Genomic DNA, 26700 nt, shown 5'->3' with positions numbered 1-26700 from the left:
AAAAGAGAAGGCGTGGGCAAAAAGGCAAAATTATGTGAAAGAATTGTTGGGACACTTCAAGTATGGGATAAGAAAATAGCTGTTGTTTAACGGATCTACGGTGTTTTTTGTTGGATGCAATGATTGGGGTGCTGTCACACCGAATTCCAATTCTTTGGCTTGAATTGTAGGAATTGGGACATGAATTTCAGATTCTGGAAGTTTCTGGATCGTGGGTTGGTAGAACGTCAAAAAACGTATTATTTGTGACATTGAATGATTTGTTTCTCACGATTTGTAGTCCCAATGAATAAGAGTTTTGAGAAGGCTGTGGGAAAATTACCGAAAGTTTTTTGCAGACAATTACATAATAATTAGGAAAATTAATAAGTCTTCTGCCACCAAAATCAGTTTTGAATAGTTATTTTGTTTTGGTTGTCTCAGCCGTTTTTAAAAATCGAGATTCTGCATTACTTTATTTGAAAAATGGGTAATTTTAATTTGTCTGTAAACCTGATGATGTCTCATGCTACTTTAAAAAATGAACTCGCCAAAAAATGTAAAACTTTTATGACAATTTTATCGAATTCAAATTCCAGTTTTTTTCAGAAATATGTTCTTTTTCATCCCAGATTAAAACTAGTTTTTTTAAAGAAAAAGCTTTTCATTTGAAGTTGCGCACTGAAGTCGCTTTTTTTCCTTTCTTTTTTTTAACTCAAATTTTTTTGAGCCAAGTGAATATGAAAACTTCCAGCATTGAAATTGCAAATTTATTATTTCATAGTCTAAGTTTTTTTTATTTATGTTTTTGGTAACTAACTGTTTTTTATTATACATGCAAAATCAGGGCCGGGCCGGGCCGAAGATTTCCAGGACCCGGGCCGGGTTCTCCTAATTTGAAAACTTTTTTTGAAATTCCAGAAACTTTTTCGAATTTTTTCGTGAAAGAACTATTTTTATAGACAATCCGATATTGAAAATATTTTTTCCTGTCAGAAAAGTTCTCCTTTTTTTTCTGTTGACCCCAAAAATAAGTTTGAAAGACAGAACAATTTTTTCCGAAAATCCGGGCTCTGAAAATTCTTTAAAAAAAGCCCAACCCGGCCCGTCGCAAGTATGTTTTTTATCTTGTGTTTGATTTATACACACCATGTTCATTTGACGAAATTTTTTTTTCCACATGACCCTTTGTTGCTCAGAACTGCTGAGTAAGAGTGTTCGATCAGTGCTCAAACCTCACGTAGTTCAAAAAAAACCCTTTTTTGATGTATCACTAGGATTCTATTTTCGAAAGGACTTCCGAATGATGACAAAAACATGAGGACGAAATTCCATTCCCCCTGACTTGTCCCGTAGTTTCATAATATGTAGATTTCACGCTTCTTCGAATCAACACACGATTTTCCTAATGAGATCAAACTATGAGTTCTTTTTTTAAACATTTTAATAAGGTCGTTTCCGTTCCAAACTTCATGTAAATTTCAATGCTCGGTGGAGCTTAGTGCGCAGTTCATGCAAATCAGGAGCTGATGACGACACCATTCCGATAAGATGCAAATTCAGAAAAAGTACAAATACATTTTTTTGTGCATATCTTGACACGAACCAGCACGGATTAAAAAACCGATTGTTGATTACCAATGTTATAACAAATTAACTGATAATGTTAATCTTCTTTTGCAGCTACAATAAGTTCTAACCAATATTCAGAATCCTTTATTTAAAAATTATTTCAGCCATACCTAGCCAAACGCCACCAAAAGGTCGAAAAGCACTCACAGAAAATCAACCAACAATTTCTCTTGTTTAGTAATGTATCACACTCCAGTTTGTGAATTCACATTCCAGTTTGTGAATTCACACTCCAGTTTGTGAATTCACATTCCAGTTTGTGAACTCACATTCCAGTTTGTGAATTCACACTCCAGTTCTAATAATGAACCAAAATTCTTCTAGCAAAGATACAGAGCCAAACATCTGAAAATCAAGAGAAGACCATATGAAAGTTTAAGAAACTCGGAAATTCGAAAACTGGAAAGATTCGGAAAATTGAAACGCTCTTATTTTCTTACTGGAAAAATAATCCAGTTGAGTTATGGAAAAAATGTATTCCAAGGAAAATGCTCATGAACATGATCTTATAAAATTTTCAAGGCAGTCATATATAATGTCTCTCGAATGAAAACACACAATGACACACAATTCCAGTAGGCGGCAGAATCGAAATTTAAGTTAATCACAAAAAAACAAAATTTTCGAAAATTCCCAATTTTGGCGATTTGAGCTCAATTTTTTGTATACAGCACATAGATAAGTCTAAAATTGTTTCGCAGAATTACCTGAAGTTTTAGTGAGTTTGGGAGCAATTTTGAAATTTTCGATTGTCCACCCTATAGGTTCCCTATTAGCTAGGAGGCATAGGACACCATGGACATGAAGCGGTCGGTAGTCCATGACTACATACCACACACCACTATAGGAGTTCCATGTCCCTTTGAGTTGTTCTAGGAAAAGTCCGAGACAGACACACAGAAAAGTTTCCTTAGTAAGAAGTAGATTTTATACCCCTAACTTGCTTTGCACTCCATTATGCTCTCAAAATGTTTGAACACTTTAAATTGTTTTCCATAATATTTTGAAAAAGTAGATCAGAGCAAAACTTTTAAGTTTTGACCAGGTAGTTTTGCACCTGTAATTCCAGTTGATTTTCTATTTTGATTTTGATCTTCTAGACCCCACTGACCTCATTCTCATTTTCTGTTTCTAGCCCAACGAAATTTGCAAGCTCTTCATGAAAAAAGTCTTGCTACTTATGTTAGTCTCCTTCTTCTTCTTCTTTTGAATTAAGTAAAAATAACAAGTGAGATGACATATGTTCTTAATGAAACTAATATAAAACATATGCCCTTTTTTAAACTAGCACTTTTAGATGCATTCTCAGAAAGGTAGAGTTTCCAAAAAAGGCTCTGAAAAATCGTCAATTTTTCCAACGAAATTAACAGTTAATTATTAACAAGCAAATTCTTTATTTGTTGGTCGCCACCCCAAAAAATAATATTATTGAATTCACAGTGATCACAAAAAGTTGAATCATGAAAAAAAGAAAAGACAAAAAAGACAAGAAAGAATACAAAAGGTTAAATATAAAAAGAACTTTACCGTCAAGTTCAGACGATGGGATATTATGAAGCTCAAACAAAAAGTTTTTAATGAGACCGTTATAAGATGAAAAAACACACTCGAATCGAAAAAAGATAAAACGAAAAGATGAGAAAGTTAAAGTTATATGAGAAAATGAAAAAAAATCAGATCTGATTGAATAAAATGGTTGGTTTAACGGAAGAAGAGTTGCCTGCGCAGTCTAGACATTCTTCTTCGTCGGGTACAGGAAAGTTTCGACTTTGTCCTCTCCGTGTGCGTTGGAAACGGTGCAGATGTAAGATCCCATATCCTCCCAAGCGATATTCTTGATTAGGAGGTCTCCATTGGGCTCGACTACGTAACGATCTCCGTCTGACACAATTGGTTTATCTCCGAAGGTCCAGGAACGGGTGACGAGCTCGTTGGAGCGACACATGAGAGTCGCGGCGTTACCTTCCAATTCAAAGCGACTGTCAGTCCACTGGTTGATGGTTGGTGGAGCATGACGAGCGGACTTGCACTCGGCTTGTCCGTCTGGAAATCGGTTTATAGGTTTTTATTCAATTTGATAACTAGCTTACCAACGATGAGTTCGGCGGAGCTCTTGGCGGTTTGATGACCGTTGAAAGCAATGCAGCGGTACTCTCCGGAGTCTTCTGGTTGAAGACAGGGAATGGTCAAAGTCGAGATCACGATTCCAGACTCGACAACTGGGGAGGCCAGGTTGAGCAACTTCTCACGAACGTTCACTTCCTTATCACCCTGCACACGGACGCCGTCTTTATCCCAATGAATTGTGGCGGTTGGGGTTGAGAGAACCTCGCACTCGAGAACGAAACGATCTCCGGCTTGGATGCTGGTGTCGGTGAGGGCCTTGGTCATCTTTAGGACCGGCTTTGATGTGAGTTTCGAGTCCAACTCGTTGACCAAGTTTGCCATGCTTTCATGAATCTAAAACAGGCTTTTCAGAAATTTGGAAAACCTTGGAACTTGATTCTTACGTTGGCATGGATTGGTGGGTGCGCTACAGCAAACGCCACAGCTCCACAGAGGAACATGAAGGGTGAGCTCATTTTCCAAAAGTTTCCTTCTGGAAAATGAAGGCTAAAAGTGAGGAATATTGGTGAAGAGCGGGTATTTATACGGGGCGGATGAGGTGGAAGATAATGCGGGCTCCGCCCCCAAAATCCCTAATGTTTCTGCACGGGGAGGAGCTGAGAGAGAAAAAAGTTTCGTGACGTGAGAGTAAAAAAACATAAGATGTTCTCGTCATAGATTAGTTCATGGTTGGAAAGACTAAAGGTACATGGTACAAGAGTTGGAAAAATCAGAAGAGTAAAAAGAACAGAAGTCTACTGTAACACAAAATGTTGACTATTCTAGGTTCCTGGTTAAGAAAAAACTGGCTATCAACTTTTTTCTCGATTATAAAAGACAAACGATGAAAAAACAGATATAATCATCATTTTTCCTAGACAAGTCCAAATATGAACTGTCTATCAAAACTACACTACATGATAAGCTTGTGATCATCAGCTAAGCTTCCATAAAAGTTCACTTTGACATTCTACAGCTCGAAAAAAAGAATACACTTCTCATAAACTTTAGACTAAAACTTCCAATTTCCGTTCGACGACGCGCCTCTTCAATTTCCGGTCTAAACGTTTATCCTAAATGTCATATCCGTTTGGTTCCGGAAAAAAAAATGGGGGCGAACTAGTGGAATTGTTTTCAATGAGAGGAACTAATTCAATGTTGTTCTAAGTGGGACACATGAACTTGTTGTTTGTTGTAAATTTACTCAAAAACAATTAGGAAGGCAAAAAAATCTAAAAAATCTCTTATCATTCCTACTTATCAGTTCAGATCCCATTTCTATATTTTTTTTCAATTTTCAAAAAAGTGACGAAATTTTTAAAATTGCATTTTTAAGACGCTCTCAAAAATACAAAAAAAAACCAGGCCAGCTCAAAGGAGCGGAAAGAATTTTTTGTGGTTTCAATCGGATTGGTTCCTTCCGTGACGTTGCGTGAGATCATGCGCTACACATATGAGCACTGTTGACGTTGTTGCTCACTGAACTGTCCTAAGAAGTCACCAGAAGATTTTCAGAAGATTTCAGAATTTCTGATTTTTTATGATAAGAAAAGAACCCATAATTTGGAAAGCACAACGATACGGGGGTATATTGTGGTTTAGAAGTGTAAAATCCCCAATTCAAAGGGACCTAATTTGAATTTTTCAGGAATTTTGTACTTCTGAATCTAAATTTTCACCCTTTATATCCCAATGACCCCAAAGTGTTTTGATACCCTCCAAATTTATTGCCTAGAAAGAAAAAAAATCTTAAGAGCATTTTTATGCAATCATGAAATCTTCTTTGAGGTCCAAATAATTAGAATCATAGTTTGTCCTTTGTTTTTTTTTTCAAAAAAAAAAAACAGAATTCAAATAAACAAAAAAGTCTCTAAAAGTTTAAGTAAATGTTTTCTTATCTAATTCTGCCATCCATCAGAAAAATTGACATAACTCTAGAATCATGTGTTTCCTACGACCCGAAAAATCATGTGCAACTGTTGATATCAGTTGGCATAAGTAAGCAGTTAGTATGGTTTTCTGTCAAAAGTCTCAAGAATTTTAATACAGAACCACATGTTTACCTGTTGACGTTGTTGCTCGCTGGTCTTTTTTTTTTCTTAAAGTGCATCGGTTACAAGAGAAGACTCGCGTATGAGTTATAGCAATAGTGATAAGAACATTGTTACGACAAAAATTAAGAATCTTGTGTTCACTTTGAAGCAAAAACACAAATGAAAAAATTGTTGGCTTTAGTCTGCTTCTGGTTGTTTTCTAAAGACATAGATCAAACAGTAAACATGTGAAAATTTGTTCTAACATGTCAAAACTAAGATTCGTAGTAAACGATACACGTTCTCGAATCATAATTTTCTATTTTCAGATTTTTTTCAGCTGTTCCCAATTTCCACCTGTACGCAAAGATAATTTAGATACAGTTATTGTTTGAAAATCAAACACCATCTCCAGACTTTTCAAAGAAAAACAATAAATCTTTTCAGACTACACAATCCTTTACATCATTATTGGTGTCTTTGATCGAAACGACTGATAAGATAATACCAGTCGAGAAGATGCGCCGGTCTCGTGATTTTTGGGAAAATAATTTGTGTTCTACTACTTGAAAGCAAAAAAATAAGATTACTACTGAATTGACGGGATAATGAAATTTCGAGATGAAAAGTTCTGGTTAATGAAATACACAAAAAATTCTATTCAGTTGATTCTCTGCCATTTTGACCGTTTTCAGGAGTCTGGAGCACGGAGGTCAAGTTTTCGAACATTTTGCAAACTTTGGACGGTGTGAAACAGACCTAGATTGGAAGCTTTGCATTTACAGAATTAATTGAAAATTCCTAGTTTTTCAAATATTTCCAATTCGTGAAAGACACCTGTTTTGTTCACGTTTTCAGTTCATAAATTGACCAAAAAGGGATGTCTTTCAAAAATCGGCAGAAAGATGAAAAACTAGGATTTTTCCAAAAATTCTGCAAAAATAAAGTTTTCAATCTATGCCTATTTTACACTCTCCAAAAATTTCATAGTGTTAGGGAACTTGACAGCAGAGCTCCAGACTCCTGAAAGTCATTATTGCCTCCTGTCATTATTGCCTAAAATCAACTGAAAACTACAATGTTATGTGTTGTAATAACCGGAACTGTCTGTTTATATCACATTTTCGTTGATTGTATGAAGCTTTAAAAACTAGAGAATTGTCAAAAACTTTTTATTCAAACAAAACATTTAAAAATGAGGAATGGTTTTTACATAACAGTTTAAAAATGAGGAATGGTTTTTACATAACAGTTTAAAAATGAGGAATGGTTTTTACATAACAGTGAAAGTGGAAAATAATAATCATCAGTTTGTAGATGTCTGCAAAAAACTGTAAACAGAAGACAATTTAGAATAACAACATTTCCCAAGTTAGCAGGAATGTATTTATTATGTAATATTCAGCATGCATTGTTTGTTTTGTAAGAACACATTAAACAGTTTTGAACACCCATTTATGTCTTTCATTTGGCTTGAAATTTTTATAATTGATGACCGTTTTGCTATTTTTTGCAATATTTTTGACGATTTTCGAGATTGGATCCTGTTCTGAGGAAAAAAAATCTATTCCAAGTTGGTCCGACCTTTTTTAATTAAAAAAGAAAAGAAACTCTGAAAGCACTATTCCGCATTCCTTTCTTCTTTTTTAATTGCTTTCTCAAAAATAGAACTAAAGGGTTTCGTGCCTTAATTTATTTCCGATGTGTGTCGTCATAGCCATCTCACTCAAAAGTGCACGTTTAATCTGGATTGCACTTTCCGGTCATTCTGCTCGAAAGCATTCGCTTTTGTAGGCGTGATCTCACTACTCTTGGTTGTTTTTGTAATTTTTCGAAACTAATATGCACTTTTGCGGATGAACGGATTGGAGGCGTCAATAAGTGCTGTTCGATAAGAAAATATTCTTTATAAATTTTCAGATCCTCTTTATGTGGGATTGAGGACAAACATCTCTTGTCAACGATGTTGAATGTTTCTTTTGTGTTTTGAGGATTTGAACTTGTGGACCCACCGATCGAAATGGCGCGACGATAGCAGCTGAGCTATGTTGGTGCAAAACAAACAATTACATACAGTAAAACCTGTATTAGAAGAGCCCCTTCAATAGAAGGACCCCTCTAATAGAAGGGCCCTGTCAGAAATGTTCGGAAAAACAGAAGGGCTCCCTATTATAGAAAGGCCCCCGTAATAGAAGGGCCTCCTGTAAAGAAGGACCCCTCCAAAATGTGTCTTGAAATTTAACAATATGTATTCTTTTTCAGTGAAAAAAATTACGAAAATTTGATAATCCAATAGAAATATTTTGAAACACTATTTTTTGATAAAAAATTAGCTTAATTTCGTTGAAATTGACAGATTTTCATGAATTTTGAACAAAAATCCTTCGCATTTTTCAATGAAAAATTACAGGAAAATTGACCGGAAAAATAGAAGGGCCCCCAATCGAAACGCACCTGTAATAGAAGGGCCCCAGGAGGTACCTTGGAAAAATAGAAGGGCCGGCCCTCCCAATACGAGTTTACGGTATATAAAAGCGTCACGACAGCCACTTTGTAAATTTTAATATGTTTCCATTAATGTTGAAATGAATACCGTAACTCCAAAGTAAGCTCCCAAAAATTTCCCATCTCTCCCTCTTTAAAATTTTTTACGTTTTAGTTTGAATTACGTAGGCCGTCAATCCTGCCAAAAAATAATCCCAATGTATTTCTTTGATACGAAAATCTCTACTTATCTCGGATGTACTTCTCAGCACAAAAAAAAATGATTTTCAAGAGAGCTTTCATCAAGGTTATGAAACCATTTGAGTGATTTAGAAGTTTGTAAGGGTTTAGACTCAGCGCCTTTTTCTGAGTAGTAATACAAAATCAGTGCATATCCCATCGAGGATCCTCCTTTTCTTAGATGAATGACCTTCTTGCGGAGTCGAGACATCGGAAGAGAATCATTGTTTGGATTCTCATATGAAGCAGGGCTTGATTGTTCTCGGACTCATCGACTTTGAGGTTATTTGGCAAGGTGAACTTTAGTGGGATGATTTCAGTTTCGGAGGGGATGGTGTCTGAAATTTTCTTAGTTCAGGTTTCAACTTGCTTTTTATCAATTTTTTGGTTCAGACCATACTCGTCGAGAAGCCGATTTCGGGCCAGCACGGGCTGGATGATAACTTGCTTCAAATTGGGAGCAACGACATGCCAAATTAAGGGGGTCGCCGGTAAGGACAAGAATATCGTTATGGAAGACGGTCCGGTTTATTGAAGATTGTACAGCTCGTGGCGCGCTATATTTAGTGTGTTGTTTCGCTTAGAATTTCAATTTTGAAGCTGTTTCTCAGCTGACCCGTGCCGGCTCGGAATGGGCCTGTCGACAAGTGTGATTCAATAAATTGAAAACTCACATTCTCCAGAATACGCATTATCAACCCATGGCTCTAACTTTTCATTTGTAAGCAAATGCAAATTTGTCCTTTTGACCCTCACAAAAAAGGCGAACATGCTTTTTCTAGTTAACAATGGTGGAAGGTCGTGAGCAGTCTGATTTACATACGAATCGCTGAAAATTTCGAGTTCAAAATGTTATTCTATACAAGAAAACTTACATGTTCCAGCTTTCATTGTACATGTATTGTAGGTAGCGGTTGACGTCGTTCCAGAAAATTTAATCTTTACTTCGAAGCAAACGGATCCATCAGCCTTAGTCTGTGGGTTGGATAGGAATGGAAGTATCAGCACTCTGAAAATGAGATTTTTAAATGCCCAGTCTTCCAACTACCTGTGAATTGTCGTAGTCACTTGGCAGCGCATTGAACTTCACAATCGGTACATCTGCAGTGCAATTGTAGAGAATAAGAGCGTGGTTAACAACTAACTGAGATTCCACATTTACTACGTAGAAGATATGTAAATTTTGATTTTCATCATGTTTATACTGATAGAATTTTAAGTTGTTCCGGTTTTCGTGAGCCTTTTGTATTTCTAATGCTTGGAGCTTATGACAACTAGATTATACTTGGCGAAAACTGAAAAAGAAATCGTTGGCATAAAACCTTGTTTTTAAAAAGTTATATAAAATATCATACCTTGAATACAGAAGTTTTCGGATCTTTGAAAACTACAAACTTGAAAGTCGTCGTCCCGATATCATCGATCAAGGTGAGAAAGCATCATAGAGGATCACGTTTGGCACCATTTCAGAACCATCGACAAAAGATGCATAGGCGTGTGAGTTAACCACCATCGGTGGGTGTGGTGGTGTAGAACAGTTCAGTAAGCCAATGTACATACTGGAAAGAATATGTAAAAGTTAATACATAGTAAGATCGGCTCTTTTCTAGTTTAGAGGTCCAAAAAAAGAATAGAGGTCCGAAAAAAAATTAGAGGTCCCAAAATAAAATAGAGGTCCCAAAAAAATTAGAGGTCCCAAAAAAGTTTAGTGGTCCCAAGAAAAAATAGTGGTCCAAAACTTAAAAATGCACAGATACCGGAATAATGTACTAAAATTTGAATTGTGTAAGAATTTAAAGTTTTGAGGTCTTATAGCAAAATAATTGTTGATGATATATTTTATACTTCTAATAGGCTTAGTAATGCTTATTTTCTGACAATTATCTAAGCTTGAGAGACAGCATAATCACGGAGTGATTACTGTATTGCCCAAATTTTCCTCATATGTAAATTGGGTTCATCGGCAAGATGCGAGAGAATTGGAGCTAAAATTGTTAGGAGTAGTCATGTCATCCTATAAGACCCTAAAACTCAAACTACTCTCACAGTTCAAATACTAGCACATTATTCCAACATCTGCGCGTTTTTCGTATTTTGGACCTCTATTTTTTCTTGGGACCTCTAAAATTTTTTGGGACCTCTATTTTATTTTGGGACCTCTAATTTTTTTTCGGACCTCTAAATTTTTTTTGGGACCTCGAAACTAGAAAAGAGCCGTAAGATCTTCTTACACAAGAGTGGAGTTGGAGATCCATTTCAATACATTGATAAAATCACCAACCAAATCCTTAACTAACACTTTCAAATACAAGTGGTTTGGTGGCTAACTCGACTGTGTCCCTCTCGGAATCTGTTGACATATTGGGATATCCAAGCTTGTTGCATTCATCAATGCTTTCTAAAACTTCCGGGACAGATTTCTAATTTTGACTTGAATGGGAATCTGTGCTTTGACTTCCTCTTCTTTGATAACTTTTGGAATTGGACCATTGTCACTGTAGATATAAATAATGCAGAAGTTTCCTGATTTGCTCTGAAGATGCAAGGTACAGAGAATCTAAAAAATTGTGGAGATTAATTTCCTTTTATGACTTCAGAAAGAATATGTTAACCCTTTTGTGAATTCGTGGACAGCGTTCGAGCTTCCAATTCGTTTCATAAACCAACGATTCTAGCATTCTGCCTTGCTTGCCAGACACTAGAAGATTTCCATCTGTCTGAAGGGCACGACCATACAATTGTTCGGGATTCTCCTTCCCGTCTGAAATTTCAAAGTGCATTTTCTGACACTTTGAAACTCGAAACTCACAAATGGGGCACCACGGAGATAATACACCTTGGCGATATGTTCCCGATTGACCAATCCAAAAGGTACAAAGTATACAAACGTATCTGTTGTGTCGATCAGCGGGGCGAATCCGAAAGATCCTCATTCAAGTCTGCTATTTGTTTCGCGTGCTCGGAGTTGTGAGCCATGTATTTGATCAAAGACTGGTAACTTCGTGCCCATCAAGTAGAGGAGTTTTTAGTTTCAAATATACGCCTCCATGTTTGCCAGTAAATTGTTCGCTTTCAAATGGAGTGTCAGCGAATTTCGGTGATCTGTTTTCCACATCGTTCTCTGCGTAGTTGAAACTGTAGAAGTACAAAACATTTTTAATGATGGTGTCAAATGTTCCGCTGAGGTAATAGATCTGTAAAAGTTTCTCATTTTGCGTAGAACAACAGATATAAACAAACCCTTTTTTCTATTAGGGGTTTGCAAAAGTAATGCGCGTCAAGTTTGGTGTTTTGTATCTCACCCAAAACAAACTGTTTGTGTTCAATTTTTTTTGTTTTAAAAAGCGCGTTCTTGGGCTTCATTTTGTTATATTATATTGCTGTTTCAATTTGATTTCTATGAAAAAAACATTCTAGAAGATGTCCGACCAAAAATTTCGCCTTCGAGCATTTTTGTGGCACCAATTTAAGGAAGGAAAATAGGCTGCCGAAGCTCACCGCTCACTTTCTCCTGTATTCGGTGAAGAAGCTATATCCGAAAGTCAGTGTCGCCGCTGGTTTCAGCGCTTCAGGAGCGGAGATGAAAGATTGGAAGATGAATCGCGCCCTGGTCGTCCAGAGCAGGTGGACAACGATGCCTTGAGAGCAGCAATTGAAGTGGATCCTTGCCAAACTACACCAGTCTCTCGGAGCAGTTCGGCTGCGATTTTTCCACAATTTCCAGACATTTGCATGCAATCGGAAAGACAAACAGATGTGGAAAATGGGTCCCTCATGAGCTTTCCGATTCGAACAAGGAAAGACGTGTTGAAGTTGCCAATATTCTGATGCGCCGCTCCAAAAATCGTGGTTTCTTCGATTCGAATTTGACATCGGATGAGAAATGGATTTAGGACAATAATGGGAGAAAAAAAACAGTGGCTGAGTCCTGGCGAGACCCCGAAACCGACTCCAAAACCGGACATCCACGGAAAGAAGGTGATGATATGTGTCTGGTGGAACACACGAGGTCTCGTGCATTTTGAACTTCTGAGACCTGGTCAAACGGTGAATGCGGACCTTTACAAAGATCAGCTGGACCGTGTGGACCAAGCTCTCAAACGCCAAGGCGTGGACACTTCGACAACACTCTTGCTCCATGACAACGCTCGACCACACACTGCAAAAATCATTCAGCAGAAAACTCAGGAGCTGGGCAGGGAAGTGCTGCCTCATCCGCCATATAATCCTGATTTGGCACCATCGGACTATCACCTATTCCGATCCATGCAACATCATCTGACCGAGAAAATATTCGAAAGCGGTGAAGAAGTGCAAATTTGGGTGGCGGACTATTTCGAGTCACAGCCAGAGGAGTTCTTCACGAACGGCATCGCTGAATTGCGCACACGTCGGCAGCAAGTAGTGAACAATAATGGAGAATATCTTATTGATTGATGATCTCTTGTTTTGGTTTTACAATAAAAGGAAGTTGCATCAAAAACGCGCATTACTTTTGCAAACCCCTGATAGTCTTGGATTCTCGGAGCATCGAACATGACATTCGGTCAGTTTCAAGCAAGTTGGAAAAGCTGGATTCGAGGCGAACATGAAGTTATTTCCACTTTTAACCACTGCGAATCGTTTGAACTTCGAATGATTCTTTGATGTCGAATCTTGAATGGGGACCCAACTTTGAACACCGTCGCCAAGCACAAGTCTTGTGTAGTAGTCATGTGCATTGACAAAAAATGCAAATGTCTCTTATATGCGGCGGCAGAAGATGTGGCTTTTTGTTAGATAGCCATCCAACACGTCTCCTAAAATTCAGGTAAGGGGCTTCTTCGATCTTGCAGAAAACAAAAACCACTTACACTTGATCACGTTCAACATCGTTGGTTAAAAGATTCAGGATCCTGTCCTTCTTCAACAATCCTCCCAGACGTTTTTCTGCAACAAAAGCTCAGGAACAGAAGCAGATATTAAGTTCTATTTATATTTTGAATCAAAAATCTTACAATTTTGCACTTATAAAAAGTTCAAACAAGCTTTTGAAGGCAAATACACAGAATGAAAAATGGTATTTCAGGAAAGGAATGTTGATTATTGCAGATTATAAGAAAATAAGACTACTAGGGCCAATGATGTTGGGACAAAGGAGTATTAAATGTGTTGCAGGTTTACTGAAAACACCGTACAAAATTTTGTGGCAATTATTTTACAAGAAAAAAGGAACCCTATTTTGTGGACTCGTTGGGGAAGCAGTGTTTAAAGAGGCAAAATTATTGTTACCGACAATACTCTAATAGGCGTGCTTCCTATGATTGGAGCTCAATTTTCTCAGGTCTTTCAAAAGATATCGAAATTTTGTAATGAAATCTTCGCAACATTACGCAAAAAATTTTATCAGTTGCAAAATGTTCGGCATCTTCCGAGAGAACTAAGACAATTGAGGGCAAAGAACACGTATATTGTTGGCTTCTTTTAAAGCATTTGTGGTAAAATGGATTTCAAAAATACAATAAAATGAACAAAGATACAGAAATTCAAAAGTGAAATTGACAGAAATAAATACTAATCAGTGTCGGATTCTTCTTTGTTCTTCTTTCCACGATACATTTCTTTGTCCTCTTCAGTCCTGTCCTTGTGGAATCTCATGATAACGTTCTAAAAGTAAGTTGCTTGAGAAAAATCACCATTCATCTAGATCACCTTATCCCAAATGTTCGATGAGTGTTTGACGACAGCTGCCGAAGAGATGGGTTTACTGAAAAATATCAATGTCTACGACTTTTAACAGAACGAAAACCTACATTTGCGCACGGTTGGCCTTTGAAGACTTCATCTTGAAGAGCCGCTTCATTCCTTCGTAGTCTGGCTTGTCCTTGTATTTCAATGTACGGCACATCTTGAGCATGCTGTTGAATTGTGGAACTTGGCAAATTGTTCCCCCATCAGTTCCTCCCAACTTTGCATTCCAATACACCATGTGGTCAGAATGATAGTTTGGGTAGGCCATGTGCTTCCAGCGTCTGTCGATGTCACAGAGTTCCATCAGTGTGAAAACCACCGACTCTAGATCATCGCGGCGGCTGTTCCCTGAAATAGTAAATGAAGGGAACACTGTAATAGAAGGTCATCCTTTACTTGCATTTTGAGCTCAATTATCTCAAATTCTATAAGAGGTAACAAAACTCTGTCAATTGATGAAATGTTTGTCATAACATCACCAATATTTTATCAATTGACACATTTTTGACATTTTTTTAGAAATTGAAATAGTTGAGCTCAAGGTGTAAGTATAGAATGGACTCGAAGGTTGGAAAGGCAAACTTACAGAGAGACATATGCTGGTTGGCACTCATATAGTATGGGGTTCCGTTTGCTTCGCGGTAAGTTTCTTCCATGTGCTTTCCCGAAGAAGTCAAGTAAGTCACGCTGAGTCCGAAGTCCAAGATCTGAAAGTAGATTGAATATCGGACTACCGTATCTCCCTTAAACGTGCTCTTTGACTTCATTTATCTCGACTACTTCAATAGATATCAAAATTCTTAAACTTGTTAATTGTTCACCGCGATATCTCCAATAATTCAGTTCACAAATATTTGGTATCACTCGTGTGAAGCGGGATAATTGAGCTCAAAAGTTCACGTATAGGGTGGGCTTCTGTTACAGTTAAAACGACATGTGGGACTTACATAAAGTTTCGATGCCTTTGATCCTAGCCCAAAGGCAAAATTAGTTGGCTTAACATCGGCATGAATAATCCCTTTGGAATGAACTGCCTCGACAAGATCGATGAGCATTGGAGCAAGTTTGAATCCCTCAGCAAGTGTCAGCTTTCTTCCCTTCTGCTTGACAAACTCGTTCAAGCTCATTCCGACAAGCTGCATCTGCATGATCACACATCCTAACTCTCTCCATTCCTGGATCAGAACAGGAACTCCCTTTGTACCATTGACAAGTTTGAAGGCAGCCAGTTCTCTCCTAGATGCACTTCCCGGCTTTCCAATTTTGAGAGCATATCTTTTCTTTGTCTTCACATCTTCTGCCAGCACCACAATTCCATACCCACCACGTCCGATGACGTTGATCATATTAAAGCGACCCTCTCCAAAGTGGATATCGGAGTAGAGTGGTTTGTCAGAGGATTCAATCGAAAAATCCGAACTAGAATTTGTGTCCGGAGCAGCACAGACGGACGCAGAAGATCCGATAGTTTCAGACCTGAAATTAAATTTCATAAAAAAATCGATATGTCATTTTAAGATAAAATTCTTTTCCATTTCAAAAAAACAGTTCTTGTAAACAAAAACACTATAATTATGAGTCATGATTCTAGAACCTTCCGGAATACACTGGAATTTTTGTTTCTGGAACCGTATCTAAATATTCAAACAAATAACGAGTATGGTTACTGTAGCTTTTGAGGCAATTCAGCAGACTTTTCAGGTGGTCAGTCAAAACTGATAACACAATTATCGATCTATTATGAAATTTCTAAATTATTTTAAAAACTGATTACCCTATTATGAGTCATGGTTTTTCAAAAAAAAAGGTCACCTAGCTATTGCGAGTCGAGTTTTGTAGGCCGCTAGATGAAAATGGCCTGGAAAACACACCAGAGACACGTTAAGCCATTTCCAAGTCATATTATCATGAAGGCCTAGAAAAATAAACTTGGAAAAGTTAGGTCACCACCTCAAAATGAGCTAGAAAACACACCAGAGGCATGTTAGGCTATTTTACTATAATGGACTAGAAAACTCGTTTGTTGCAAAACTTAGGCCGCCATTTCAAAATTACCGAGGAAGCACACCAGGAGCATGCTAAGCTATTTTTAGGCCATTTTACCATAATAGCCCAGAAAATTAAACTCAAAAAAGGTAGGCCACCACTTCAAAATGACCTAGAAAACAGACCAGGGGAATGTTAGGTCATTTATAGGTCACTCTAACTTGGTGGCTAACTTCCAAAAGTTAAGACATCACATTAAAGTGTATTCGTTTCAAAAGGTTTCGAGTCACACTAGTCTAAATTACTAGTTCAAACGAATCTTTATTGTTTCAATTCAAAAATCAAACTCGAGCTAAATTCAAAAAGCAATTAAGCACTCCAAAAACTCCTGATACTTACTCGGGTTCTGCTTTTGGTGCAATTGGATCCAAATGCTTTCCGTTCTTCGATCCCATCTTCACAGTCCTCGCTTGAATACAGATAGGATGAAAGACAAGTGGGTGATAAAGCTATTGAAAATTATGAATTTCAAAATATGAGTGGGTTTTCAGAAATCTTTAGAAGAATAACAGTAAAATGAATCCCTAGACCCTCAAAACCTTTTGGGAGAGAGAGAAAGAGACGCAGACGTACGGACCGCCAATTTTTTTTTCGAACGAATGTTTTGATTGTTTTTTCGCCGATATTTTTCACAATAAACAGTCATATCTGGGGAGGGCTGAGAAGGGATCCGGTGAGTCACTAGTTGTGGAAACTGATGATAATTGGAAAAAAAAAGGAAAAATTGTTGTGATAAGGTTATAACACCAAAAGTTAGCCAAGACAGATAATCAGACAAAAGTAATGGATATTAGAATAGGTTTTTTTGAGAAAATTGTTAATAACACACATTCACGCACAAAACAAAAAAGGGGGAAAGCGGGGAGTCGGAAATGAACAAAAAAAACACTGGTGCGATTGACGAAAATATGGAAAAGAAAAAGAGGAACATGAAAATGGATGTATAGAATACAATTTAAATGTGGATGGGATTTGCAGAGCTACAATCTTCGAAATTGAAAATTATTTAGATAGAGATCTGCCTAAATTGTACGAAACCTTCAAAAAGAAAGGAATGGGGAAAAGAATCTATTTTGGGTTAGAACAAAAGCGAAGAGTCATCCGGTCGTCCGTATTGGTGTTATAACCTTATCTGTGGTTTCTAAAGGAGCTGGAAGCATCTAAAGTTTGTGAACTAGTTCTTTGGATCAAATATACAAAAAGAGGGAAGAAGATAAAGAGAACGAAACTGATGAAATTTCACAACCTCCATGCATTAAAAAACACCTGTTAATTATTTCTAAATTCTTTAAAAAATCACATTGCTCTTTTTTTCATTTTTAATTAGTCATATCCCAGTTTGCAGGAACTTGGTTTCTTGATGTAACCATGATGAACTCCTCGCTTCAACGCTTTTTCCAGCTCCTCGACCATGGCTTGAATTCTATTCTCTAGGTGTCTCATCGCCCCTTCCACGATTCTCCTTGTATAATCTACCACGCGATCGTCGATTCGTCGAGCTCTCTCCAATTCCTCTCCTTCCAATGTTGGTTCGTTTTCGGTTGTACTTCGTATCGCTCTGAAAATTGTTGTTGTGTACTGAGCAACTCACTCAATCATACGAGTTATGTCAAATGGTTCTAGAGGCACATGGTTAGAAGACATGATTAGTCTGGTCTGTAAATATTCAAGATAAATGAAACAAAAGAGGATTTTGTATGGGAAAGTTCTTTTTAATCAAGAATAGAAAAATTAAAATGGAGAGCAAAATTATTTTAACTCTGAAAATTTTCTTCGAATTCAATTCTTAAACCGTAGACACAGAAACGACTCTAGATTTTTTTTCAGGTACAAATTTGAGAATAAATGAGATGAGCATTTTGGTGTGAAAATTATAGGAAACAAGAAAAACAAATATTGAGCCTAATTTTTTTTTAATTTTTCGCCATTTTTTGGGAGGAGGTCTTTGAACATATACACATAATGCTCTACATAGTAGAATGGCCTTAAATTATGAAGGTTATTTTATTATCATGATTACGATTTTTGGCAATTCTTTCACTAAAATTTTTTGAATCAAAACTAGGTTAGAGGAAACGAAGTTGTGAAAAAATGAAATCCAAACAGAAATAATATTTTTCAGTTATATCACCGGGAAAAAAGCATATCACATGTGATATGAAGCAAAAGCTTAGAATACGGATAAGTTTTAAATAATCTTCTACCGCCCCTTTTAATGAAAGCAAGCGTGTCCATTGAAAACTTAATCTTACTAACAAAAAAAAGCCACGTGATTCTATAGAAACTCTAATAAACTAGCTGAAAAAAATTTGATTCTCATAATCTCACCGATTTGAAATCAACATGAACCCGATTCCCTCAAAAAATAATCTTCTAATTGAAAAATTTTTCAAAAAAATGTTTTTCAAATTTAAGAAAGTATAATATTTAAAAGCAAAATTATCGAAAAAAAGACACGGGCGATGAACTGGTTCAATTTGGGGTAATTGTACCAGAACATGGAAAAATCGGGGTATTAAATAGAAAAAAGGGAAGAAAAGGAAAGAAAAGGACAGAAAATGGAAAAAATAAAGAAACATGTTGATAGAAAGGCAAAGTTAAGCAAAGAATACTCAAATCGACCGGTGAAGAAATTAGAAAATTAAAATCCGGACGAGTAGTCAGCATCCTAATCGTCAGCATCAGGAGAGTTGTTCATCTCGATCAATTCCGCGATTTCAGATGTCTCAGTGACTTCTTTGTTGACGTCAAACTTGAGCAAAATTTCCTCCTCCTCTCTTATGAGATTGCAGCGGTACACTCGATTAGGCAAGTCTGGTTTACTGTAAAATTGTTTTATCGAAAAAATCTGACCTCTCAATGCTTACACGCTCACAGTGGCTGCACGTGCACTGTTCAACTTGAACACCCGTTTAAATTTTTCATAGTTTGGTTTCTCATCATACTCGAGAGCTCTACACATTATGAGTGCCTTCTTGAATTCCGGAACATCGCAAATTTTCGATCCGTCCATTCCACCTTGCTTCATATCAAAGTATGCATGATGTCCGCATCTATTTGTTGGCGCTTGAAGGTTTCTCCATGGCAGAGAAACCTTGCAAATGTCCATAAGAGTATAGATCAGTGATTCGAGATCGTCGCGGCGGGAATTGTCTGTAACGGTATGGCTTTTGACCCAAAGAGGCTTCAAGTTGTTACTAATGTCAACTACCGTAATCACTCTTGTAGAACAACCTAAACTTGAGCCCCTCTATCTCATTTCTTTTCGAAGATGTCAAAAAGTAGTTAACTGAAAAAATGTTTATCATAATATCATCAACATTTTGTAAGTTAACCACTAATTGATGTATCTCGAAAACAAGATAAATGTTTCCAAAGTTGGAAGCTATCAAGCTCTTTTAGAGTGATTACGGTAATCGTTTTTAGACATAACTCACAAATGGAGAGGTGTTGATTTGCACTCATGTAGAGCACAGTACCACGTGGGGCTCGAGTAGTTGCTTCGAGATGTTCCACGTCAGAGTCCAAATAGGTGCTGGTGAATCCAAAGTCGAGGATCTGAAGATATCCTGGACATTAGAAACCAATTCTCTATCATATGCTTACGTAAAGCCTATGGTATTAGGTTGGCGGGAAAGTCTTTGTCACTTTTTCAATAGTTTATTTCTCAAAGAAAAAATAACCGAATAATTAATTATATTGTCCATCATTATCAACAACATGTCTCCAACGTTCCCTCAATTTATGGATTCCATTGCGGTAGAATCCAGCCGGGCGTGAGGCAAAGTATTGTTTGAGTGCCGCTTCGACCGCTCCACGGGAATTGAAGCTTCTTCCTTCGAAGGCACGTGTCATATCGCCAAATAACCAATAGTCGGAAGGAGCAAGATAAGGAGAATACGGGGGGTGAGGGAGAACATTCCATCCATATCCCATCAGCTCCTGCTTCACTTGTTTCGAAACATGTGGGCGAGCGTTATCATGTTGATAGTACACTTTCTTGTCTTTCAGGGCCGAACGGTCGACTGCTTTCTTGAGGTTTCGTAGTTGAGTAGTGTAGAGGTCTCCAGTTATTGTTTTGCCCTCGGGCAGAAGTTCCCAGTAGATGGGGCCGTCCACTCCCCACCACACAGAGAGCATAACTTTTTTCGGATGAAGGTCGGGTTTGGGGACATCCTGTGGGCTCTCTCCTTCTCCAACCCACTGGGATTTCCTGTGGTGATTATCGTAGAAGACCCACTTCTCATCTCCGGTTATTAGCCGGTCCAGCCATCGATCGCCCGCGTGGAGAGTGAGAAGAGTAATCGAATCGTCGACTCGGCGGTCAAGGTTGGCTTGAGTCAGGTGATGACGTATGAATCGACCAAAAAGTTTTCTCATTCCAAGAGACTTCAAACCTTCAAGGACTGTGCTATGGTGAACTCCGAATGTGACAGCTAGTTCACGGCTAGATTGAAATGGATCCGATTGCAATGCGTGCTTCAGCTTGTCCAAATCCAACTCACGGGGTCTCCCAGAGCGATCCTTTTCATCGAGCGAGAAGTCATCTTTTTCGAAACGATGGAACCAATTGCGAATAGTATTGTAGTGAGGGGCATGTGTGTTGTACACATTCTTCAAGAAAGTTTCCGAATCCTTCATCGCGTGTGAGATAGGAAGAGGTAAATCAAAACATGTCTGATGTGAATAGCAGTGGGAACAAACATATCGTTTCAATTACAGATGAGGAGCAGGGAAGGAAATGGGGACTTGTTTATATGGAAGGTTCTTATCACCTTGTTATTCACTAGAGTCGATATCATACACAGCCTCCATATACGAGAACAGTGATTAAACAAACAGAGTGACAAAGACTTTCCCGCCAACCTAATATTCCGATCCCAATCCAAATGCAAAGTTAGCCGGCTTGATATCCGCATGAACCAGCCCTCTCTCATGGATCTGCTCCAAAATATCAATCATCTGCGGAGCCAGCTTGAAAGCTTCCGTTCTTCGAAGCTTTCTTCCTTTCGCTCTCACAAATTGGAGCAAACTGATTCCAACCAGCTCCAGCTGAAGGAATGTGAATCCTTGCTCACGGAAAGTCGAGTAAAACTTTGCAACTCCTTGGACACCCATCAATTTTTCATAGGCTTCCACTTCGTTTTTGTACGAAGCAGCACATCTCTCCATTTTCATAGCATACGGATAAGATGTATCAGTGTCCACAACCATTGTTACGATCCCAAATCCTCCTTTTCCGATTGGATTCAAGTATGTGAAACGACCGTTTCCGAAGCGAATGTCTAAAATGACAAAGTTTACTCCTTTATGAGTTAATGAAAGTTACCATTATCTTTCGAGATTTGACTGACAACGATTGCATTATCGAGGCGAGGAATCGGTCTGAAAAATGAAATTTTGTGTCTATCTTGAAAACATTCGCTTCTAGTTTTTCGTACACCGGTAATGGTCCATATTAATTTTTGTCCGTTTCTGATAGCTGTATAGTTGCTTTTTCAGTTGGTATACCGTATTCCTCTTAAGAAGCCCACTCAAACCAAACCGTCAACTGTGAGCTCAATTATCTTGATTCCTGTTAAAGAAAACATTTTCAACTAATAAAATAAAGTTTATATTAAAAATAATTATTTACTAGTTGAAAGTTTTTCGATATGTTTCATAGAAAATTAAATGTATGACCCTCAAAGTTGACGGGTGGAGTGGCGATCTATTGGGCTGCTTACAGTAAGTTTGATTGCATAAATTCTCTAATTTTCCTGTTCGAACTACTCAAATTCCTACCACAGTAACTAAACTGTAGGATGGAATAGTTTGGGGTATGGAAGTAAAATTTCCCACTCGGAAGTCGGAAGTAGGTAGCCGGAATTAAACTTTCAAAAATCGAGCTATTTTGGTAGCCTACGGTTATTTCAGACTATAGTTTATGTTATTCGCGGTAATTTTTTTGATTTTTCTGGTCGAAAACAGACAACTTTCGCAATTTTTTTTCGCAAAAAGTCGTTGATGACATTCAAGAATGAGAAGTCGGAAGTAAAGTGCGTTTTTCGAAAGTCGGAAGTAGGAAGTAAAATTTGTTTTTCGGAAGTCGGAAGTAAGAAGTCGGAAGGGAAAAATGCCCGGAAGTCGGAATTCCTGACATCTCTCATATGGACCATTACATAGATGATAAATTTGAACCAAATTATCTGGGTGCCTGTCAAAGATGTTTAAAAACTTTTACTAATTAAATATTGGTGATACTTTGATGAATAATTTGTTAGTTGAACGTTTTTTGATATCTTTCACAGGAATCAAAAATTGAACTAAAAGGTGCCGGTTTGCAATGGCTTCTATCAGAGGAGATGCGGTAAGTTTGAATCCACAAAGGTTAATTTATTATTTCAACCTATTTTTCTATACGACCTGCTCAAAATTCTACTACAGTAACTAAACTTCAGGGTAACATTGTTTTCGATATAAATCACTATAAAGATGAGTCAGAGTATTGATTAGATTACGCAATCAACAATATATATCGTTTTTCTCTCTTCGGAATGTTCGAAATGCATCTTAAAAAACAGAATACAAATAAGCGATAATATAGCTTCTCGAAGTGGAAGGCCAGGGATATTAGTAATTCCAAAAGTTTCAAAAATTCCGAAGTTTTATTTTTCGGAATCCGCTCGGAACATTTCAAATTTTTTTTAGGAATTCGAGGTTTTCGCTTACTGTAATTCATACCGAACACGACAAATTTACTTGCAGGTCTTGAGCGGTATCACTTTCAATTTTTCTTTTACATTTTGAAATCTAATTTCAATTGTTTTCTCTATCGTTCGAGTCTTTATAATGAGAAAGTTGGATTTCTACTTCAAAATATGACTGCTGAATAAACTCCTAAGATTTCTAGTACAGTATGATTTCCAAATTTGCCCAGTAACTCACGATGGTTCGAGTTCGGTCTTCTCGGCTTCTCCCGTCTTCTCGCCTTGTGTCGATGCTTTGGAACCCATGTTTGAGAATCCGTCACAATTCTGTAAATCAGAAAAAAACAAACAAGGAATAGGTGTAATTGCGTTTTGCGGTAGGGGAAAGTGGTCCGAGGAAATGAAGAGGGAAAATTGACACGACAAGAAAATCGGCGTTGAATGACATTATGACTCAATTCCTCCTATTGAAGCAACATGGAAAAAAACAAAAATGAGATATCATAGAGCTAGTGAGAGACGCAGGCAATGACACTGTTTTTCAGTGATCTATTTCAAAATCAGTGATAGAACGTTTCAAAACAATTGGGGGAGTGGAAAATTGTTTTATGTTGATACGAAAACATGGGGACTGTGGAAGAGAAATGAGTGGCCGTGGCCGTGGCCCAAGATGCCACACGACGTAATATGAAAATACTTTCAGGTTACTGTAGTTGTCGTTGTGGGATCTTCGTCTACTGTCACCTTTCTACAGCTCCGATTTTTCGTAACTGAATGTAACGAGCTGAACGATTACAGAACTAAAAAAACTTTTCAGAGTCCAGGTTATTGAAAGTATCTCTACGGTAAGGTTGCAAACTTTGAGAGATGTGTAACTAATTAAAAGCAACCCTATAATTAAAAAACAGATATTGTAAAATGCTTAAAATCTTTCCCAAAACTTCAAGTGTCCCAAATCATAATTTCTCAATTTTGTTTGAAAAAGAAAAAACAAAAACGTGTCTTCTTTCTTTTCTCTTCTCTCTAATTCGATTTGAATTCTAATAGTTGCTATGAAACCGTCCTTCTTCCGAGCCCGTGGCCATGGAGGTCACCTGGAAACATTCCGAGAGCTAAGCCCCCAAACCCCCCTCTTCTCTTTTTTTCCTTTCTTCTTCTTAGAACATCTAGAACTCAGTTTCATATTGAACTGAAAAAAAATGACGAATCCAGCTGATGCGGAACCAGTTTCCAACTTTGTCTACACCGTTCAGCCAGGAATGGAAGAGAATGAGTAAGTAATGACTAGATAACATTGGGACATTTTTAGAAAACAACCGTATTTGTCGTATTTGCCCTGATAGAACCCTTCCTAAATTGTCAACTTTGAGCTCAATTATCTTGCTTCCTGTGGAAGATATTCGAAAATTGCCGAATAATGAAATATTGGTGATACTATGATAAATTCAACAGTTGACAAATTTTTGACATCTTTCATGAGAAGCAAGATAAACGAGCTCCAAGTTAAAGATTGGGATAGTTATGCCATCATAGTTTTCAAGGTAGGCTAACTTAGAATTCAAAAATGCTTCAATTTCAATGTTTCTTCTTCCAAAGGCTATCATGATATATATCTTTTCTAGGGATGATCAGCGTCCAGCCACAAAAATGCGTCCGGTACGACAACGTACTTTTTGCATCCCATTACTGTATTTGCTCGCTTGTTTGGCAGGATGCGTTGAGAGTTGCCATTTTGCTTGTGAGTGTGAGGACGACGATGACTCGGATGTTTGTGATGATTTGATTGAATATTGAATACCGCTGATTGAATGAAGATTTTAACCTGTTTGACCTTGGTGTTTGTCCAGCAATTAGCTATTAAAGTACCGATGAGTACCGATGAAATACCGATAAACGTCTAAAATTATAATGATCAGTTTCGAGTGTTAGAATACTTACTACTTGTCTTTTGGGAATTGAAAATTTTAGAAATGATGAACCAAGCACAGAACTCGATTTTATTGTTTCCTACTTTCTGTGCAGTCACCTGCCAAAATAATAGAGTGTTATTAACCACCAGCATTCAATCTATTTTTTTTTTCAAATGTTCGTCGCTTCGTTTCTCACATTTTATAAATAAAAGGGTCACGTAAATATATATATATATATACATATTTTTTTTTTCAAAAGTCTACAGATGGACACGAGGACGGACAGACGCCTCTAGCGTTTTATTAATAAGGAAGATAGCATAGTTCTATGCTACATTTCCTGTGCTTGAAACCTTCCAATTAAACGAATGAATCCCACATACCAATTCGGAAATCCAAGTTGGGCATTTTCATATGGGACTTCCCTAGCCAGAAGATGAAAAGGTGTTGGCGGCATTGCACAAGTAGAAATCAAATATTTGAAAAAAAAAGTTTAACGAGGAGAACGAAAAATAAAATTTTTGTTCTTGTCTCTTGTCGACAACAGCCTTCCTATTTTTTCGCGTCTTTGGAATTACCCAGAGTCTTAATTTTCAACGATTAGAAGGAAAAAGGCTTCAACGGATTCAAAAAGTCTGAAAGTTCTATTCCCGAGAATCATTGTGCAATAATATTTAAAACTTTGTTCCTGTTTTTCATATTCCTCGTTTTTTTCAAGCCGTCATTCATCCATTCATCATTCAAATTTGGGTCTGTGGCGGTTACCTAGAAACATCTCATCATCCCGCCAAAGCTTCTTCTCACAAACTTAGTTTTATTTTTCTGGTTTCCTCTTCTTCTTCTTCTCCAACTTATATTCCAGGCTTGAATCGTACAACTATGACTGAACAATCTAATCCTAACACTGAATTTGACAACGTGGTGTATGATAACCTTCAGGAGCTTGTGTAAGTTACTTTGTTCAATTTTTTCAATTTAAACAATCTAAACAACGTTTTCAATCTATACAAAAAAAGAGATAATCACTTCTAGAGTTTCAATTCCACTTGTCTGCCTTCCAGTCTTCTCGGTTTTTGCTTATGTTCACGATCTGATCTGTACACTATTCGAGGAAGATAAAGAGTACTCCGATGTATTAGGAGAATTATACGACAAATAATTTTGTGACTTAAATAAAAACCATTCTGTTGAACTTTCGCTAATTTTTCATTGATTATAAATTTAGGTTTCCTCTATGATTTGTGGTTTTGAACCACAATCTTTCTAACCATAAAAACCACACATTCGGTGGCCGAGAAATTTTTCGTTGTTCGACCACGGCCCTTGAGAGAGTGACGTGTGCGTGTATGAAAGGTGTAGAGAGGAGACAGTTGGACGTCTCGTTTCGCTAAATAAACGAGTGGACTGCGAGAGACGACATCGGGCGTTAGAGTTAGACTGGCGGATAAAAGTCAGCCGTACGCATTGTTGTAAGTGGCCTTGATATTGCTGAGGATTTTTACGGAATTTTAAATTATTTTCAAAACATTTTTTCACATTAATTGTTTCGCCTTCCATTTATTTTGTTTTCGCAACAAGTTTTGTTTGCTAGTGTTGCGAATGCTGCAAACGCGCTTTGCTGCATTGTGAACTGAGACCAAAACTCTTCCACTCATGTTTGAAAATCAATACTTTTCAATCGAAAATTGGGGGGGGGGGGTACGACGAATTCGAACGTTTTCAAATTCGAACAGACCTAAAATCGAACTGATTCAATTCAGAACAGTCTTTTTTTCGCACACGTACCAGAACAGAACGCGGACAGAATCGAACTGTTACAAGTTCGAACTGGTAAGGAGTCGAACTGTCCCA

General features: G+C 37.5%; 5 protein-coding genes across 5 annotated transcripts; 1 reads left to right on the top strand and 4 right to left on the bottom strand.

Moving 5' to 3' along the window:
• Nucleotides 1-3340: 3340 nt before the first annotated feature.
• On the bottom strand, nt 3341-4193 carry CBG07284 (the record flags this gene model as incomplete). Its single annotated transcript, XM_002645606.1, has 3 exons — nt 3341-3654; nt 3702-4071; nt 4122-4193. 3 exons carry the CDS (start codon nt 4191-4193, stop codon nt 3341-3343), a joined length of 756 nt encoding a protein of 251 aa, XP_002645652.1.
• A 9834-nt stretch (nt 4194-14027) lies between these two features.
• Nucleotides 14028-16645, bottom strand: CBG07288 (the record flags this gene model as incomplete). The annotated part of the gene is made up of 6 exons (XM_002645607.1): nt 14028-14120; nt 14166-14220; nt 14267-14552; nt 14791-14911; nt 15152-15680; nt 16590-16645. 6 exons carry the CDS (start codon nt 16643-16645, stop codon nt 14028-14030), a joined length of 1140 nt encoding a protein of 379 aa, XP_002645653.1.
• A 928-nt stretch (nt 16646-17573) lies between these two features.
• On the bottom strand, nt 17574-17894 carry CBG07289 (the record flags this gene model as incomplete). Its single annotated transcript, XM_045240649.1, has 2 exons — nt 17574-17808; nt 17842-17894. 2 exons carry the CDS (start codon nt 17892-17894, stop codon nt 17574-17576), a joined length of 288 nt encoding a protein of 95 aa, XP_045093567.1.
• A 1024-nt stretch (nt 17895-18918) lies between these two features.
• Nucleotides 18919-23245, bottom strand: CBG07290 (the record flags this gene model as incomplete). Its single annotated transcript, XM_002645608.2, has 6 exons — nt 18919-19072; nt 19118-19403; nt 19688-19808; nt 21174-21535; nt 21580-21635; nt 23178-23245. 6 exons carry the CDS (start codon nt 23243-23245, stop codon nt 18919-18921), a joined length of 1047 nt encoding a protein of 348 aa, XP_002645654.2.
• Nucleotides 23246-25728: 2483 nt separating this feature from the next.
• On the top strand, nt 25729-26008 carry CBG28101 (the record flags this gene model as incomplete). The annotated part of the gene is made up of 2 exons (XM_045240647.1): nt 25729-25796; nt 25882-26008. 2 exons carry the CDS (start codon nt 25729-25731, stop codon nt 26006-26008), a joined length of 195 nt encoding a protein of 64 aa, XP_045098687.1.
• Nucleotides 26009-26700: the final 692 nt, after the last annotated feature.

This window comes from Caenorhabditis briggsae (assembly GCF_000004555.2).
Source record: "Caenorhabditis briggsae complete genome, chrX, whole genome shotgun sequence".
In the NCBI taxonomy this organism is placed as follows: Eukaryota; Metazoa; Nematoda; class Chromadorea; order Rhabditida; family Rhabditidae; genus Caenorhabditis; species Caenorhabditis briggsae.
Note: the sequence above shows the minus strand (reverse complement) of the source record. Positions and strands in the feature narration are given on the sequence as shown.